Below are 20,232 nucleotides of genomic sequence, written 5' to 3'. Positions count from 1 at the left end.
TTTAACATCTAGGCAGAGTGGTACCACAGAATATATTTTAACTCTGAATAGTGGAAATGTGTTTGTAATGGTTCTCCATAATGTTTGTTTTATTCTTGTCACTTGAGTAGATGCTATGTACATGCTTAAACTCTGTCTAACTAAAGGTTACTAGATGACCTGAACATGCATGTGCACAATGTTACAGACCAAAGCAGGCAATATCTTTGTGAAATAATGCAATCATTTTTTTAGCTTATTTTACAAAAAAAACATCCTGTATTCCATTCATGCTGTACCAACGAGCCTTAAAAGCGCCTCGCTTTACCAGCTATAATGAAAAGTTAGAAAATCACTCTGTTGAGTGGTTAGCTTGTCCATATCATCCATGACCTCTAATGATCCTTCGACTTCAGTTGACTGATGCGTTCTTGAACCTCTCAGCACACTCCGTAGTATTGTTGCTATCAGTTGTTGCTTTAACTTTCCATGTGGAGAGTCAACATTCTGGAATTTTTTGAAATTCGATTTGTTACTTGGCAATCTGATGGTTCAGTGTTCCTGGCTGGTGAAGAACCTGAACAAACCCCCGATTGCAGAAGTACTTACTGCATGCAGCAGAGTGGGCAAGAAGGCAGGACTTGGGAGCTCTGAGGATTCACATGATGGACAGAGGGGTCTACAAAGTGGTGGTCACAGTGACGGAGTACTACCTGCAGTCAACACAAGTGTGCATTAGGCATGTCATGGACCCAGTTGTATGAGGACTTACACCTGCTCACCTTGCATGCTCTATCTCTGTATGTGTGCAATATTTTAATCACTTGAGATTCTTATTAATAATACATAAAGACAAAAATAGCTAAATTCCAAAACAAGGTTGGGCAGTGAATAAAGTGGGTAGGCCTAGGCCTACCCAGGCTCAATACTAGTGCCGTGCCTAGTTATTTTCACTCTTACCCTGGCATCTCCTTTACCTCCTATCAAAAGGAGGCTGTACTGTGGTTTAGAATGCACATAAGTAAATTAAGTTACATATCACAGATAGAATCTGTGCTGATAAGTGCTGGTTCATATGTAGTCCTAAAAAAACTGCTATGATGGAAAAACTTTTTGCAGTGTGAATGATCTGAGTTTTTAAGCAACTACCAATAAATGTGACTCTTGTATGGACAATTAGTGCCATTTATCATTCATTGTGTGACTTGGCATACTGCTGTAACATATACAGCAGTATGCCAGTATGACAAGTACAAGTCAAAGGAGGTTATTCTCAAGCTTTATATCACACTGGAAAGGCCTCACCTGGAGTACTGTGTGACGTTTTGGTCTCCAGGCTACAAAAAAAAGGCACAGCAGCACTAGGAAAAGTCCAGGGAAGGGAAGAGAGACAAGGCTAATTTCAGAATTGTAGGAGATGAATTATGAGGAAAGATTAAAAGAGATGAGCCTTTTCAGTTTAAGCAAAAAGAAATTAAGAGGAGACATGATTGAAGTGTTCAAAATTATGAAGGAAACTAATACAGTGACTCGAGACTGTTACTTTAAAATTAGTTCAACAAAAACGCGCACAGTTGGAAATTTGTTAAGTATAAATTTTGCATGAAAATTAGGAATCTTTTCTTTACACAGAGAACCATAGACACTTAGAATAAGCTTGTTGTAGACAGTAGGCCTTTAGAGACTTTCAGAACTAGACTTTAAGTTATTTTGAAAGAATTAGGTGGATAGGTCTGGCAAGCTTTGCTAGGCCGAACGGCTTATTCCCATCTCGATTGTTCTAATGTTCTATATAATCCATATCTGGGGCAATCCCAGAGCTCTGGAGTTGTCAAGATTATAGCAGCAATATAACAGCCAACAGTAGATGATAAACGACTTAAATAATTAGCCAGCAGCCAAACACCACTGGACTCATTCAGAAACATGTGTGCAGCCTTCCTGTTGCTATTTGCTGTTACTGACCTTTGGATTCCGAGTTATTTATTTTTCTTCATCCTTCCCATCACCTGACTTTTGTTTGCTTTTCCTTTGTTTAGATGGACCTTTGCCTTTCAATGATTACATATTGCCATTGCTGCATGCACAATAGGATACTGTAAGATACTGGGAATCCACGTGCTGGACAGGCTAGGGCCCTCCACAACAAGAAGTAAGAGGATTCTAAACAGAGTAATATGATGGATAAACCAAATTAGTTTAACACTCAATGGGATGACTGCTCAGAATTCTACTTACACAGAAACATATTTGTCTCCAATGTGACACCAAGATTGAAAAGAGAGATATGCCAGTGATGGAGAGTAAACATTTTACCTTACACTTTACAGCAGGGCACAGAGCTTTCTAGCTACATGCTAGATTTCTGAAGTGGTGGCTGTTAATTTATAAAAAAATGTTCACTGCTCTTTAAACCATTTTATAAAATTAACAACATAGATTTTTGTTTGAATACATTTCAACAAAAGGTGAAATAATATTCCAACAATGAACTATATTGTACGAGCAGGACACCCTGTTAGCCAGTCTTAATCAAGCTGCTTTCCTGGAGTTGCCATGGGCATAGAAAGAGCAAGATTCAAAGTCTTCACTTAAGACAGTATTGAAGTTGCTTAAACCAGAAGACATAGAATGAGGATCCATATTACTAAACGAGAATGGTAAACCGGATGGACGCAGGGACATCCGGACATGGGCCGTGGACGCAAAAGACGTACTGTGCAGGCGCCCCCACAAACCCCCTTTACAAGCAACGGAAACCGGATGGAAAGCAACGTAAAATAAGAAATGAGACGCCCATAGCACACAGAAAAAAGGAGTCAAGACGCCGGTACACGTTGTTGTCAAAAGGGTCAAATTAGACTGCCTCCTTTACATTCATATCCTGCATATCTACAGAAGCTTCTAACTAACGAAGTACCTGAAAGTAAAAACTTTATGAACTGCATTAGATCCTACAATAGTTCATTTGCTTTTGTATCTAATTGGATCCAGTCACTTACTCAACACCATTGACAAACTTCTACAAACGTTGATGAATAATAATATTTCCTTTGGAGGAAAGGTACTTTTATTAGGAGGAGATTTTACACAGTGCTTAGCTATTGTTCCACATGCCATGCGCTCGGCTATTCTTCAGTCCACCTTAAAATACGCAGACAATTGGCATTGCTTTCAAAAGAGTTACAGAGATATTTGGAACAGCAATCTCATTACACCAAATACCCCTTTTAACACAACAAACTATATTATGTCCAAAAAATATTAATATTGATCACATTAATAACCAGGTCATTTCATTACTTCCTGGAGAGGCACAGCTCTTTCTAAGCTCTGACAAAGTTGACTCTGATGACGACAATGACCATCTTAATTTCCCCTTAGAATATTTGAACACTATTAACCCAGCCAGATTACCACAACACAATCTTAGCCTTAAAAACGGAACAATAATCATGCTATTAAGAAACCTTAACACTAAACAGGGTTTATGCAATGGTACACATTTAGTCGTCAACACCATGCCACACAATGTTATTGAAGCAAAACTTCTTACAGGATCACATGCTAACAATACTGTTCTAATTCCTACAATTGACCTTACAAGTTCTGACCTGGAATTACCTTTTACACTTAAACGGCGACAGTTCCCCATTAAACCTGCCTTTGCCATGACCATCAACAAATCACAAGGACAAACCATGGACAAAGTTTGCATCTACCTCCCTGAGCCCGTTTTTGGACATGGACAACTTTATTTGCTTCCTATATGCGTCATCTACACCTTCACACTATGCTATATCTCATTCATACATCACGGTCTTTGTGATTTCACAACACCAGGGGTTGGCGAGCGAAGCGAGCAGGGGGCGGAGCCCCCTAGTGTTAAAAGAAAATGAAGTGCTTGGTTGAAGGAGGAGGGGAGTGAAGGACAATGAACACAGTGCATGTTTATTCATCATTTGTCTAAGAAGCTACAGTATGGGATAAACAATAATTGATACTGCATCAAATGCATAGGGCAGCTATTTGTGTTCTCCAGTTTACATCAATATGGCTGAGAGCAATAGTCACCACATTTGAAACAACAAAATACATACGGCCACATTTTTTGTATGGTAAGACTTGCAATTCACAAAAACTGAAACCACCCATTGACTTGTGTAAAAAGTTGTCAGATGACAAAAACTGTGCTTCTAACATTGACTATGCTTAAGGTTGACTTGATTGTATGGAATGATATCTTCCAATAAATTGGTAACACTGACTGTGCTGTTGACTTGTATAAGGGATTAATGCTAACCTGATGTTTTAATTCTACTAGTTCCTTAATTTGATTATTCTACAGTCATCTTCTGCCATTCTGTTCTTCACGTATGCTGTTGCCTTCCTGTCTATTTTAATAGCTGTCAAGAAAAAAAACAAAGCACCTGAAAGTTTATTGTTTAGAATTTTACAAAGCATGAAAATGCTGCTCAAGTATTCACATGTCAGGATAACAGGAAATACTCATGGGATGTGTTCTTTGATATGTCTGTAGAACTTGATCATTGAAAATGTGTTGCTTGTATTATTTATAGCATAAAATGTTTTGCACAAACTTTTTTCGTGTTATTTCAGTTATTGTAGCTTTTGAAATAATCTCATTCTAACGATACAGTAACAAAGTTTCAAACTCAGGAGTTTTTTTATTACATTAACCCTTGCTCATTGTCATCCTGCTAGGCTACACAAGCTGGTGTTTTAATCAACATGGAGCGAAACTTTATTAATAATTAATAATATTAATTATTAATAATATTAATAATTAAATGGAAGAAGCTCAAATTATATTTTATAAAGATAAAGATGTTGAAAAAAATGTTGAAATTCTGGGTTTCCAAAGAGAAAAAAACAACTGTACGTGGTTACCTCTCAAAGGTGATAATGTATTGCAGAAAGGCTGAGTGCAATATGGAGGGACTGCAGAGCACTCAAACAGTGTATTTAGGATGGTAGTACTGAGACAGGTGGAACAGCTGAAATCACAAAGGAACAAGTTAAAAAGTAGCCAAGTACATTTATTACACTCACATGGAAACAAATACTTCACCTAAAATCCAACCATACAATTATTATTATTTCAGCTTTAAGTCACAACTTCTGCAAGACAGAAAATAAAACAGAATGGTAAAGGCTTTGTAATGTAGGAAGAAACCCCAATCTGCACACACACAATTCAAACACAGTCTTAGGTTTGTGAAAGATGGTGTCATCCACCATGGCAAAAATTAAATCAAATAAAAACAGATTTTTAAGAAATCTGCTTTTTCATAATACTGACGTTTGGGAAAATAGAATAGATAGAAATTGCACTAAACGTTTTTTTTACATGAAACAAAAATCCCACTGAGAAGAAAAAATACAAAATGTCTTTTTTTTTTCTCTTTCAGGCAAAGTATCATTCATTCTTAAAAATAATTCCACGCATGGATTTGAACAGTTTATCCCATCCTTCCTGGAAGATCCTCACAAATTCCATTAGACTGGATAGTAAGTGTCTGTAAATTGCCATCTTCGGGTCTCTCTCCACAAATGTTCTATGGGTTAGAATCTGGGCTTTGACTGTCCCGTTCAAGGACAGCCACACACTTGTCCCAAAACTATTCTAGCATTGTCTTGGATTTATCTTCCAGTCACCTTTGCAAAAGCTTTGCAGATTTTCTTGAAGGAACTCTCTGTATTTGGCTCCATTGATTGTTCCAGTCACCGTTGTAAAAGCTTTGCAGATTTTCTTAAAGAAGCTCTCTGTATTTGGCTGCATTGATTGTTCCCTTAATTCTGACCAATAGCCCTGTCCCTGCTGCTAAGAAACACTCCTATTATGTGATTTTGCTTCATCATACTAGATCTTTGACAAAGTGTTTAGAGTTTTGCCAAAAGGATTCATTTTTTGCCTCATCTGATTAGAGAATCTTTCTCGTCATGTTCTCAGAGTGATTTAAACTGTCACTTCCTTTCACTCAAGAGTGGCTTCCATCTAGCTACTTTACCATAAACTCCTGATTGATGGAGTGCTACTGAGATAGTTGTCCTTCCAAGAGATTCCTCCGTCTAAGCAGAGGATTTCTGAAGCTCTGTTAGAGTAACCATTGGGTTCTTGGCCAGCTCCCTGACCAAGGCCCTTCTTTCCCTGCTACTCAGTTTCACCAAACGGCCAACTCTAGGAAGAGTCCTGGTGGTTCCACATTTCTTCCATTTCTCAATTATTTACACCAAACTGATTTTGGGAACAATCAAAACTTTAGAAATGGTTTCATTGATCACAGTGTGTTTCTTGGATTTCATGGCTTAGTTTTTGTTCTGACACAGAGTGTGATTTTTGGGATCTTCTATAAACAGGGGTCTGCCTTTCTAAACAATGTCTAATCAATTAACTTTGCCAAAGGTGGACTCCAACCAAGTTCTAGATACATCAAGAATAATTAAAGCAAACAGGATGCACCTGACCACAATTTGGAGTGCTGCGTCAAAGGCCTAATTGCTATAAATATATTAATGCAATACATATTAATATAAATAAGAGATTTCAGTTTTGGATCTTTAATAAATTTTCAAACCTTTCTGAAAACATGTTTTCACTTTATCATTATGGATAATAACACAATAATGTGTGCAGTAAATGAAGGGGTCTGAATATCTTCTGAATTCTAAATAATAAGTATCAACCACAGTGTTAAGGAAAGTCACAAGGTCTGGTCCAATCTTGGATAGAAGGTATTGTTTGGGGGAATCTTTATAGTGGTGCACCACAACTGGTGCAGCCCCTGTGCATCATGGGAGAATCACCATGGAACCAGATGACACAAATATCTCTAAATGGTGGCACCCATTGTCAAAGAAGAATGCCGTTGGAAAAGATGGTAATGATTAATCAACTACCAAATGGAAGCTCTTAAGTAATATTCTGAAAGCAGAATTGGACTTGTTGGATTTTAAAGTCCTTAAAACATCAGGATGAATTTTCTCGCCTCAGGAAAACCTGCGAAAAATTAAAAACACACTCAAATCATAACACCAAGAAGGCTACTGCTATCACACAAGTGAACAGAAAATGCATAGTGCATATCCAGATAATATGCCATAAAATGATTATTTCCATGTCGCTTTTTTTGTTACAGACATGCACTGGAAACATGCAGTGCAGGTTTTTTATATCAAAATTTCTGCCACTTCAGAGTACAGTAGTTATATTCTGTAAGGCTTTTGTTTTTGGGTTGTTCATCCTGGCTTCCGTTACAAAAAAGCCAGGACAGGATGTATTTTTTTTTTAATTTACACAGAATGCTTAACTTTAGAACACAATTTTGCAAGGCAAAGACATATATCCCATGTTTGTGAATAAATAACTGACTTGAAAAACACAAAACCTATTCTTTAAAGCTTCCGTTGAACAATATTCTAAAAGAGACATTGTGGATGATACAATTGCTTGACAAGGTGACAATTTCTAAACAGATGAGACTCCTAGCCGTGCTGTTGAATATATCAATTATTCAAACACTCCTCTGTTGTCTTTGCTGATGTATTCCAACTCAGTGAAAAACATCTTACTCATGATATGAGGCAAACACATAGTCTCTCTTACAACACATGCAGATCAGAAGGCTTTTAAATATACAATTCCAGCTTCTTGATTGAGTTTAGCTGGTGATTTTTAAGAGGTATGCTCTCAGTGGAGACTAATCCCTTCTGCGAGTTCATCCTTTGGTTTCCTGAAGATACTGGCAAAAAACCTTGAATGAACCTCTCTTTGAGCTGTCGCATCTTTGCTATTGATTTTCCAGTGTTCCTTTAAAATGAAATAATAGCAAAGGGCATCCAGTAAGCAGTTTATGGAGCTGATGCACATGGTAACAATTACAATGTTGCGTGGCGTGTCAGAATTAGAGGTGATCACTTTGTTTTTTACTAGAAAATACACAAAAACAGCAACATGATAGGGTATGAAGCAGACCAAGAATGTAAGAAGGTTTGCCAGGACAATTTTAATTGATTTACTGTTACGTAGTTTGTGCCAATCCAGCTTGGTATTCCTGTCAGTCAGAGTGCGTATTATTTCTACAGAACAGAAAGTCATGATGATTGCGCTGCCAACAAAGACAACTTCTATTATCAAAACCAGCCACAGCTTTTTCCACAATTCATGGGAAAAGCCATAGAAACAAGAAGTTCTGTTACTGGTGTTCTTGTAAGACTCCGTGCTTGCAGAAAAAAGTATTATCCACACAACTCCACAGACAAGTGCTGCTTTCAATGGTGAACGAAGAGCTCTTGCTGAAAAGGGATGTCTTATAGCTAAATAGCGGTCAAAAGCGATGCATGTTATGATCAAGATGCTCCCATATATGTTCACAAAGTGTAGACTCTCTAGAAATGAGCAGAAAAGTCTCCCAAGGCTCCACATCCCCACCTTATACGCATGGATTTTAAATGGTAGAGTGAAGAGTAACAGGCAGTCGTTTAGGATGAGGTTTACCAGGTATATGGTCAGTGTGGTCCATTTTTTTATCTTCGTCAGGAGAATCCATATGGCACAGATATTAAGGATAAATCCAAACATAAAAGTTGGAGTGTAGACAACTATCTGGAATATTTGTATCGGGCGACTTATGCTCCCATTTACGCTCCTATTCATTGTGTCTCTACAAGAGAAAAAAGGCAAAATTAAAGACATTTATAGTTAAAGAGTATGGAAAATGCTTGGACCCGACACACACAGACAGACATATCCATCCATCCATCCATTTCCCAACCCGCTGAATCCAAACACAGGGTCACAGGGGTCTGCTGGAGCAAATCCCAGCCAACACAGGGCACAAGGCAGGAACCAATCCCGGGCAGGGTGCCAACCCACCGCAGCACAGACAGACATAGAACATCTTAAAACACACGCATTTAATTGCAACCCCTATTTACAAACCCAACCCCCAGTGCAGTAATCACAACACACAGTCCTTTAGACTTCCTTCTTCTCTCTATCGCCTCCAGCTCCTCCCAGGTAAGCTCTGTCCACTTCCACCCAACTCCAGCCCCTTTGCTGGAGTGAGGCAGCCTCTTTTATACCTCCCCCAGATGTGCTCCAGGTGCTTCATGATCTTCTCCCAGCAGCACTACCTGGTGTGGTGGAAGTGCTGCTCTTGCACCCGGAAGCACTCCAGGCGTACCTGGAATCTTCTTCCGGCAGCACTTCCTGGTGTGGCGGAAGTGCTGCCTTCCAGGGCTCCATAAGTTTCCAGGTGCCCTGTGGTGGTGACCACAGGCCCCAACCGGGATGAGCTTCCAAGCTCTGCTCCCGTGGCTCGCACGCAGACTAGGGCCGCTGCCCTCTCGTGGCCAAGGGAAGGTATTGCTCCTCTCCCGGTCGCTCCAGGCGACCCGGCTGGGCAGGACCTGCCACAAGAGCTATACCATCTTCACTACATTTCACCTTGAATCAAGCAGTGAGAACATTTCTTGAGGAGTGCTAACGAAACCTTACATCCATGTTGCTAGACAGGCTCTGCTTGAACCGTTCAAAAAAGAAAACAAGTTTTTTTCACCAACTGGTACATACACCTCATTGCCACCACTTCCCCATGGTTATAAAATGCACAGTTGCTAAAATAAGCATCGTCATGTACTAAAACCAAACAATTTTTTACAATGATTTCTCCTAGCAACAAAGTGTAACAGGGACTGTCCATTAATGATATCCATGCATCCATCCATCTTCTTCCACTTATGCAAGGTCGGGTTGCAGGCACAGCAGCTTGAGCAGAGATGCCCAGACTTCCCTCTCCCCGGCCACTTCTTCTAGCTCTTCCGGGAGAATCCCGAGGCGTTCCCAGGCCAGCCGGGAGACATAGTCCCTCCAGCATGTCCTGGGTCTTCCCCGGGGCCTCCTCCCGGTTGGACGTGCCCGGAACACCTCACCAGGGAGACGTCCAGGAGGCATCCTGATCAGATGCCTGAGCCACCTCATCTGACTCCTCTCGATGCGGAGGAGCAGCGGCTCTACTCTGAGCCCCTCCCAGATGACTGAGCTGCTCACCCTATCTTTAAGTATATTAATTATAAGTACTTAAATTTTTTACATGGGGCTCGGCCGGGCACAGCCCGAAGAGGCAACGTGGGTCCCCCTTCCCATGGGCTCACCACCTATGGGAGGGGCCAAGAAGGTCGGGTGCAGTGTGAGTTGGGTGGTGGCCGAAGGTGGAGACCTTGGCGGTCCGATCCTCGGCTACAGAAGCTGGCTCTTGAGACGTGGAATGTCACCATTAATGATATATTATAACAAATTAATTTTCATATTTAATGCCAATATAGATACACAACAGGTACTGCAGCAAATCAGCAAATGCTGCTGCCTCACACACAGAGTCTCCTGCTTTTGAATCCCCACACCCAATCACTGTCTATGTGGAGTCTGCATGGCCTCTCTATGTCCACTCCAAGTGCTCTGCAAACATGCGTTAGGTCATATCATTTTCTAACGGGCTGCAGGGGGTGCTGGGGTGCTGAACCATTGGGCACAAGGCAGGAACAAATCCTGGACAGGGTGCCAGTCCATTTCAGGGTGAACGCACACACACACACACACACCAAACACACACTGGGGCCAATGTTGCATTGCTGGTTCACCTAACCTACATGTCTTTATGTCTCTGCACAGTGGGAGGAAGAAATCGGCGGAGTTAGTGCTCTGCAATATGCTGCCATTTCATTCAGGGCTGGTTCCAGACATGGGGCTGATTCTGTTGGCATGGGTGTTGGGCTGAAAATCCTTTGTTGGTTTAGGCACAAGGATTTAGACTGTAATGTTGCAAACATGTCTCTGAATAATGAAATATGAATGAATAATGGAAAGTCAATTTTCCTAAGGATCCTAAATTCTGTGCAGGGCTTTAATCTGTTTTGTATTTCACAATCTGACAAAAGTGAGCCCCTGCCGTCTGCACGGTAGTTCTCAGTCACTGATCATAACATTCCTCAAGCCTACCTAATCCATTTCAGGGTTGCACTGATTGAGCCTATCCAGGCAGCATTGGGTGCAAGGAAGGAACCATCTGTGGACAGTCTATTACAACACCTACACACACACACCTCTTCAGTCACACTAGGCTAATTTCAAATTGTAGCCAACCTCTATGTCATTGATAGGGTGTGTGAAGGAAACCAACAGAAACATGGAAAGAACCTTCAGATTCAACACAGGAAACAATAATGCTAGATGTGTAACACTGCAACACTAAATGTTATAATACATTAACTTTAATTAGGTTTCATACTTAAGATAGTGGGCAGCACAGTGGCAAAGTGGTAGCGCTGCTGCCTCGCAGTAAGGAGACCCAGGTTTGCTTCATAGGTCCTCCCTGTGTGGAGCTTGCATGTTCTCCCTGTGTCTGTGTGAGTTTCCTTCGGGTGCTCCAGTTTCCTCCCACAGTCCAAAGACATGCAGATTAGGTGCATTAGCGATTCTAAATTGTCCCTAGTGTGTGCTTGGTGTGTGGGTGCCCTGCTGTGGGCTGGCACCCTGCCCGGGATTTGTTCCTGCCTTGCGCCCTGTGTTGGCTGGGATTGGCTCCAGCAGACCCCCCGTGACCCTATGTTAGGATATAGGAGGTTGGAAAATGACTGACTGACTGACTTAAGATAGTAAATAAGAAAGTCAAAATGTAGGTCATGAATTGCAAAACATATTTGGGTCCAGTTTTTAAGATTTACACATTTCAATTGTATGACAAATTACAATCAAACTAAATCAAATAAACTTAAAATACATTTTATTTTCTCTGAATTATACAAATGAAATGATTTAGATACTAAAGTTGAACAAAAACAGTGATACAAAGCATAATACCATTGAAAGAAAAGTTACTAAGTGTGCTTTGTTTCATTAACTTTAAAATGTTCAAATATGTTAATTAATGTTTCTGTATTTAAAGAAATATTTGGGTCTGTTTTGTAACATTTTGTAATATTTACATGTAAATCAATGTGCATTGTGTAATCTTAAAATACACCTTGTTTCTCTGATTTATCCATCCATCCATCCATTATCCAACCCGCTATATCCTAACTACAGGGTCACAGGGGTCTGCTGGAGCACAGGGTGCAAGGCAGGAACAAATACCCGGGCAGGGCGCCATCCCACCACAGGGCACACACACATCAAGCACATACTAGGGACAAAGTCGAATCGCCAATGCACCTAACCTGCATGTCTTTGGACTGTGGGAGGAAACCCATGCAGAGACGGGGAGAACATGCAAAATCCACGCAGGGAGGACCCGGGAAGCGAACCCATGTCTCCTTACTGCGAGGCAGCAGCGCTACCACTGCACCACCGTCTCTGATTTATACATTTGAAATTATCCTTTAGATACATAAGTTTAAGAAAAAGATTTATTTAAAACAAAAAATATCTTACTGAATGAACTTATATTCATCATGCCACTCATTTCTATTCAATCAATAATATTCAAGTGGTTATTTGCACTGCATTAATATAAATATGGAAGGCCATACCACTTTTCATTTATTCTGAGTGATAACACCTTCCGTGTAACCTCAATGTTGTCAACTCTGTAATATAGGAGACATAGAAAAAGATGCTTTTGTAGTGTAGGGTGGTATAAAAGAAACTGTGTTTATCATACATCAGCTTCCATAACCACACAAAACCTAAAATTATGTTGTTTTTTTTTAATGAATGTGATTTGTTATTATTAATCTAAAAGTCCATTTTCAGGAAAAACTTCCACAATGTGCCTGCGCACCCTGGCAGCACTTCACCAGAACAATACTTCTGTACTTTTTGCAAAATCGGTATTAAATTCTCCACAAATTAATTTACTTCCAAATACTTAATTTTTTGTATACTATTTAATTGCCATGTAGTGTGTATTGTTAAAAAGAACGAATATAATTTAACATCACTTAATTAAAAATAATAATTTATAAAAAGTCGTGAAGTGATTTCATAAGCAGACAATGATTAGAGTTTGTAAGGGTGAAATCATACACTTTGCGTTGGATTTACGAGAGCTAATTTTATGCTCTGTGAAAGGTCAGCACCTGTAAATGCATATAATGTAAAATTAATGTTTTTTGAGTGCACTTGAAATCACCATGAGGGCATGTCCGATTTTTTTACAGTATTTTACACATTCGTGATGATTTTCCAGGAGAGCCCTTTCTCGAGTGTGCGCCTCCTTGTTATATCATCACCTCTTTTTTTAAAAACACACAGCCTCGTAAAATACGGCTATTCAGATTCGCCTTTAATAACCCATTTTAACTGCAAGACTTACTAGGAACTGTCCCTTGAAAATGAAATGAGAATTTATGAGAGCGAGGCAGGAATTCATACCATACGGCGTTTAATTAATTATGGCGACTTTCACAAAGCACGATATAGTGCTTTTGGAAAGCTCAGTGCTAAGCAACAATATGCAGTATGATTTTTAAAAGAACTTTCAACTTAACCAATGGAAAAAAAAGTCTAAAAGTTGTTTAAAAACACATCGATCAAGCCCACAATTAATAGACACCTTTCCCAGCGTAACATTCATAACTGCATGAATACCGTGCAGGAAGAAAAAACGTGTCTGCGTGAAATGGGCAGTCGGAACCATCATCCAGGGTAAAACTGCAGTGACAGCTTGCGACGCACATGGTAAAGTCAGCCTTTTAAACAAGACCGGCTCACACATCAAATGGAAACGTTCTAAACGTAGGCTCACAACACGGATAAAATTGGATAGAAAATAAAGTAGAAAGACTTACTTGGGGCACAGCGCAGCCGTGGTTTGTATTTCGGGTTGATCAGCAGGCCATCCTCCAGCACAGCACGTCGGCGCTGAATCGCTTCAGCCTGATAGAATTGACAGCTCTCGCACATCCGCTAACATGAGCTCGCACGCTTTCGTTTCCTTTACTCGTGTTAAAGAACTTTTAACAGAAGTCGCTTTTTTGTTGCTTACAATACATTACAGGTTTTGAAATGAAAAAGAAGTAATCATTGCTATAACAGAGTAGTTCTATAAATTGATGCTCGTGCACATAAAACACATAAAACATATAGAAGAAGAGTCCTGTTTATTCCACAGTACTTCAACAGTTACTTTCATAAGCTTAGTGCACAGATGCTTAATAGTAAAATATTACGAGTCTATATATCTGCATTTTATCATAAATTCCCATCATGAAATCAGGCAGGCTTTGTGGCATCTGCCCGTTACTTTAAATGTGAATTTAATGGCATTGATTGTGTATGGAATGTACGAGAACAAAAAAAGTAAACAAACTATCCTTTTGTTCTGAATCTTATTAACTGACAGAATAAAATATATTACATGGCATTTGAGTAAAAACCGCCAGTCTTTCACTGCCCACGTTGATCTCTCAGTCTCGCACATTAACATTCATTATACAATATCCACAAAATCAGACCAAATGCAGCACAGCCTACAGACCAGGCTTTGAGCCTGTCATCTCCTGACTCATGACCGTTTTAACAGCATTATAGGCACCCTGGCAAAGCAGTGCACTGGGGCCCCTACCTACACAACCACTCATGTAAATAGTCGATAAAATTAAACATATACTAATTGTATTGGTACTTCCAACAAAATCAGTGTTTAAACATTAAAGAAAAACGTGTGGTACAGCAAAGATTAATCAACACAAACGTTTGAACAATATAACATGAGCCTTGAAAAACACATAAATGATACTCAGTTGGTAAACCATACAGACGGAGATGGCACAGAATGAAATTACTATGAATTATTTATTATTAATCAAGTGTTCAACACAAACATTTGAGAAATTTCTTTGCAGAGAATTGAGTTGAAATGACGTTAACATATATTGTTTTACTTTAGTGCTTGAGATCTGTACACATACATGAACGTGAGGTTGTAGAGGTGACTGTGATACTAAATCATTGGCGAATGCCAATGTTACACAATAACAAATATTTATAGTTTAGTATTGTAAAGTATTTATTTATTGTCAGCAAGTCACAACATCTATAGATTAGCATGGGGCCTCTATGCACGTGGGGCCCCTGGGCAACTGCCCAGTGTGCCCATGCATTAAGACGGCCCTGTCCTGACTACTGCAACTCTCTGCTGGCAGGAATACCAGCTTGTCTCACCCAGCAGCTGCGGATGATTCAAGCCATCCGGTGCAGATACAAGTCACTCTTTTTTTCAGATAGCACTACATTGTCTACCTGTAGTAGCATGCATTAAGTTCACGTTCCTCATACTTGCCTACAGAGTAATTGATGGGTCAACATCTACTGTATGCATATGGAAACACTTGGGAGGTCCTGTGCTTCTTCTCAACCAGTCAGAACTGCTGATAAACAACATCTCTTTTCATGTGTAGCTCCTTGCTGGTGGAATGAGCTGCCCATCTCCATTCAAACTTCTGCGTCCCTCAATGTGTTTAGAATGTGTTTGAAGACTCTTCTGTTTAGTGAATTTCAGTCTAAGTGGTGTCGTAACCTAGGAATTGTCACTAGTTTGTATTCTGTTCTGAGCTCTTCACATGTCATGATCATTTTGTAACCTTGTCCTCTCACTGCCTAGACCATTTATTTTCCTATTTCTGTGAATTGCTGATTCAAGTTATGATCTGATCTGCTGCCAAGCCACGCAAAAGGATGCTTCCCAGAAGAGCATCATAAGTGCTTTATCATAAACAGCAAATGATTTTGGATAGGTGCTGTTTGCTAATAGTTGTGGGAGGCAACTTTCATGGCCAGTTTCTCAGCCCTATTCTTTAGTTCACGGCTGTTACAATTTTTTAAAAGTTCATTATGTTCCCTGCTATGCTCCCTGTGCCTAAAAACCAAGGATTAGATCATTTTTAGATACTTAATGTAAACCAAGCGATATCAAACATAGTTAAGATGGGTTTAACCCTTTAATTTACTGGCTGCAAGCTATTGTGGAGGTCGCTATAGTGACCCCTGTGCTGTTTCACTGCAATGTAGCAACTTTGATTTGTTTCAGGGGAAATATTGCCTACTAAAAACAAACATTTCACAAGTTAAACATTGCAAAAGATATATGGTAAAATCTACAGTTGTCAAGGCATTTCATTTTTGCTTGTTTCTAGAGAGATAAGTGTTTGAAACTGTACTGTTTCATCTAGCATCTTTTATAAGTATTGTTGCCCAAAAATTCCTGGAATCGGTCAATAGCATTGGAGTAGGGTGATTAGGCATTTTGCTAAGTGTTGTATGCCTATGGTCTTGTTACTCAGTCTGCCACTGGGCGCTTTCCCACCGCAGGAACTTCATTTTCAGAAACAGATAAGTTCTTGTACGATGTAGGCCATGGGCCACTTGTGGTCCCTGTAATGATTTAACTAGAAAGAATACTGGTTAGTGTTAACAAGGAACAATAAAGTTGATTCAATAGGCAAAGTCTGTGTGGTTCGCTTAAAAGCTTATCCTAGTCTATCCGTTAGACTTTGTTGCATCTGATCAAAATTTGCCCTACCAAAGTTATACTAAACAATTTTAGTCATTGCATCTGCACTCTACAAAACACTGAGAACTGTATTATATTATGGTCACTTGACCCTAGTGGTTCAATCACCACTACTCCCTCAATTCTGCCTTGATTATTACAAAATCTATCTTGATTATTACAAAAAAATATTGTAATGGTAGATTATTGTTCAAAATACTTTGAAACTGTTCTCTTAAGCCACGATACAAAAAGTACTATGATCATAAAACTCCTGAAATCAAACTTTGCTCACCTTGACATTCCTGAAAAGGTAATAACAGATAATGGTCCACAGTTCTCAAGTAAATTACAGCACACACCCACCACACAACGGACTGCATAGAGTTTAAGAAATCTGCACAAAATTGGGAATTTATACTACCTCTAGCCCACATTATCCACAGTCCAACAGAATGGTGGAATGCACAATAGAAACTTTGAAGGTTCTAATGAAAAAAGTCAAAGCAGACAGTAAGGATCCTTACATGGCACTATTAGATTTGCAGAACACACCCTTAGAGGGTATTGGAATGTCACCAGCACAACTCCTAATGGGAATAAGATTGAGGACAACGTTTTCCACAGCACCTCAATTACTGATTCCATAACCTGCCAGCAGTGGTGTACAGGATGAGCTAAACAAGAAACAAAAGAAACAAATAATGTACATAGTGCATGTTCCTTGCCTGTGTTAGAACCAGGAGAGATGGTGTGCACACAGCAAGAACCAGGATGGAATCCTGCTATTGTTTAAGAGGTGGCAGAATAGCCTACCTAGATCATACATTTTGGAAACAACAAATTGTCACCAGAAGAAACAGAAAGTGTATTTAGGTAGACAAATTAACAGTTTAGTCAAGCAACAGAAACAACTGAAAATCCTGATGAAAAGTGTCAGCAACGGAAACAATTGAAAATCCTGCGAAAAGTGTCAAACAGCAATAAATAATAATCACGAGTCGTCTAATGCTCTGAAACAAACGGATGACACGGAGATTCTACTACCTATAACAACTAAATCACAAAATAAAACTTCAAGTGTAAGAATTGTGAAAAAACAGCAAGATAAAAAAAAACTTGTTGCATATGTAAACTTTGGGGACAATAAATATTTTATATGTTCATAAGTACGTTATTTAAAAAAGGGAAGATGTCATGATTTAACTAGAAACACTTGTAAGTGTTAACAATAAACAATAACGTTGATTCAATAGGCGACGTCCGTGTAGTTGACTAGATTGACAAGACAAGTCTCTGGCCACTTTGCGTGCTGTGCTCCCACCATACAACAGGAACTGTAACCTTCCGTGCAAAATATGTGTGACATGAAAAGAACAGTGACGCGGTGCTAAGTGAGGCACGTTCAGCAGTTCATCGGGGAGCTTATTGCTTCAGTGCGGTGCATGGCACAGTGCATCAGGGGCGTGGAGAAAGAGTGATGCGGTGTAAAGTGCAACACTCCATCGTCAATGAGAACTCTCCAAAGTCCAAACCACTAACAGATTTAAGATGACGCCATTGCTTTTGGTTAAAATATCAACACAATCCCTAGCCCGAGCCCCAACCACGGTGGTTCCTTATTGGACGAAAGGTACATACCCTTGAGTAGAATGTGAATTTCCCCTTGGGATTAATAAAGTATTCTTTCTTTCTATCCCCTTGGGATTAATAAAGTATTCTTTCTATCTATCTATCTATCTATCTATCTATCTATCTATCTATCTATCTATCTATCTATCTATCTATCTATCTAGAAACTAATAGAGGCACCCGGAACTATTTACCAAGAATTATAAATGGCCCAAGTTCCTGCTGTGGGAACGCTACAAAAGGTGCCGAGTTTCTGAAAAGTCCGTTGTCCTTGAAAAAGGTTCCTGCGGTGGGAAAGCGGCTATTGTACGGAGTTGATCGACATGCATTTTTCTGACATTTATTCTAGAATTGTGCATGTGACTTTGGCGACTTTTTTCCCCAATCAGTAAAAATGACGTCAGGTCATATCCAAGACAACGATGATTTTGGTTTTCTGCATTAATGCACTTGTTTATAAAAAGTTTTCCCTTGAACAGACTGTTAATCAGTGACATTGCACTGTCCTGCTGAAAAGTATCAGGAGCAGTGCCGCACGCAAAGTTGCAGTTTGCACACATCACTCTACCTTGACAGCTCACCTGAACGTATCGTGTAGTCAGTCAGAGTTTCTTACTAAAAACACTGAGGCTGTTGCTTTGCATCTGACAAATTCTTTAGATCCCGCTCCCTGGGACTTCTTTTTGCTCCCGAAGTGAAAACTGAGACTGAAGGGAAGATGATTTGCTGCTGTGTTATAAATACAGGAAATATCGCAGGAGGAACTAGACATGGTAACAAAGAGGAGTACAGGAAATGTTTCCAGGAATAGAAGAAATGCAAAGACAACTGTATTGCATCTCAACGATGACTAAAATGAAAAATGTTGTAAGCTGAATAATTAAGTTATTTATTTATTTTTCTCTCAACAATTTCGAGTAATTTTTGTATCCCCCATTACCCTTCCCACCTCCAACTTCATACATTATTTTACTAGCGAATGGAACAGGCAAAGTAGGTAGGGCAGACCCAATTGCAGCTTTCTACTTCTTTAAATGAAGAACAGACATTAATTGAGGTTAGCAGTGAATCAAAGCTCACAGGTTCGTGTTTTACAAGTGAGTTTGACACTCTGCTGTGGGAACTTGATAACAGTTATTTAACAAACACAGTCTTATAGCCAAAGAATTTCTTGCGCAGCCCAGCTCCCCCCCAGCTCCCCCTCTGTTCCTCTATTCCAGTTCCCAGCATTCCTCCTCCTCTCCCCATACCACTTTAAACAATAATAAACACATTATCCCACAAAGGGGTCTGGCTTAAAGAAAACGGATGCACTATGTTACTAAAACAAGTCTCAGATTATTTTTTCCACCGTTTTAAGGCTACAGTTAACGTAAATATGTTGATAATCAACGAATACGGCGTACAGTGATAGCGTTGCTGCCTTGTAGTAATGGGTCCGAGGGTTGCACTTTGAGTGCACGCACATGTATGTAGATCCGCATGTGTTTATCTAAAGACATGTATGTTACGTGAACTGGCGATGCTAAATCCTGATGTGTTTGTGAGTGTGAGTTCAGCCTGCGATGGGCTGGCACTGTGTACCGGATTGTTTATGCCTGCGCCCATTGCTTGATAAGATGGACTTCAGCTGCCCCCATAACTAAACAGGTTTAGGGAACTGGTGGGTCAACTCTCTTTCTTGCACGTCGCCTATCTTTAAAACGGTAAGAGAGCATTTTCTGTATAATTTCAATTACATATTAGTTTATTGTTTCAGATTTAAATTAATTTCAACTTGAAGATTTTATCAACAATGATTTCCTCATTCTGCGGTGGGTTGGCACCCTGCCCGGGATTGGTTCCCTGCCTTGTGCCCTGTGTTGGCTGGGATTGGCTCCAGCAGACCCCCGTGACCCTGTGTTCGGATTCAGCGGGTTGGAAAATGGATGGATGGATGATTTCCTCATTTATACGTCTGATAGCAGCTACTGTCGGAAAACCAAATCCTCAGTAATCAGATTGAAACGATACCAGCACTTACAGTTATCTACCTGCACAGACAGCGGGGTGGCGCTCTAAGCCAAACCTCCAGCACACGTCACACGTGCCACACACTGTGCCAAAATAT

General features: G+C 39.9%; 1 protein-coding gene across 2 annotated transcripts; it reads right to left on the bottom strand.

Moving 5' to 3' along the window:
- Positions 1 to 5,018: 5,018 nt before the first annotated feature.
- Positions 5,019 to 18,850, bottom strand: LOC114646262 (lysophosphatidic acid receptor 6-like). Of its 2 annotated transcripts, none has more exons than XM_028794379.2 (2): positions 18,704 to 18,850; positions 5,019 to 8,663 (listed from the first exon to the last, which is right to left on the bottom strand). In XM_028794379.2, the coding sequence occupies exon 2, from the start codon at positions 8,654 to 8,656 to the stop codon at positions 7,691 to 7,693; it is 966 nt and encodes a 321-aa protein (XP_028650212.1). In that variant the 5' UTR covers positions 8,657 to 8,663; positions 18,704 to 18,850; the 3' UTR covers positions 5,019 to 7,690. The 2 variants fall into 2 exon arrangements, with proteins under 2 accessions (XP_028650212.1, XP_028650213.1); XM_028794380.2 differs by lacking the exon at positions 18,704 to 18,850 and adding an exon at positions 13,789 to 13,863.
- Between the last annotated feature and the right edge of the window lie 1,382 nt (positions 18,851 to 20,232).

The sequence above is a fragment of the Erpetoichthys calabaricus genome, chromosome 2 (assembly GCF_900747795.2).
Source record: "Erpetoichthys calabaricus chromosome 2, fErpCal1.3, whole genome shotgun sequence".
NCBI lineage: Eukaryota > Metazoa > Chordata > Cladistia > Polypteriformes > Polypteridae > Erpetoichthys > Erpetoichthys calabaricus.
This window is presented reverse-complemented; position numbering and strand designations above follow the sequence as displayed.

Excerpts from the sequence above, each read along its gene's own strand:
- LOC114646262 (XM_028794379.2), bottom strand. The coding sequence starts at position 8,656 with ATGAATAGGAGCGTAAATGGGAGCATAAGTCGCCCGATACAAATATTC.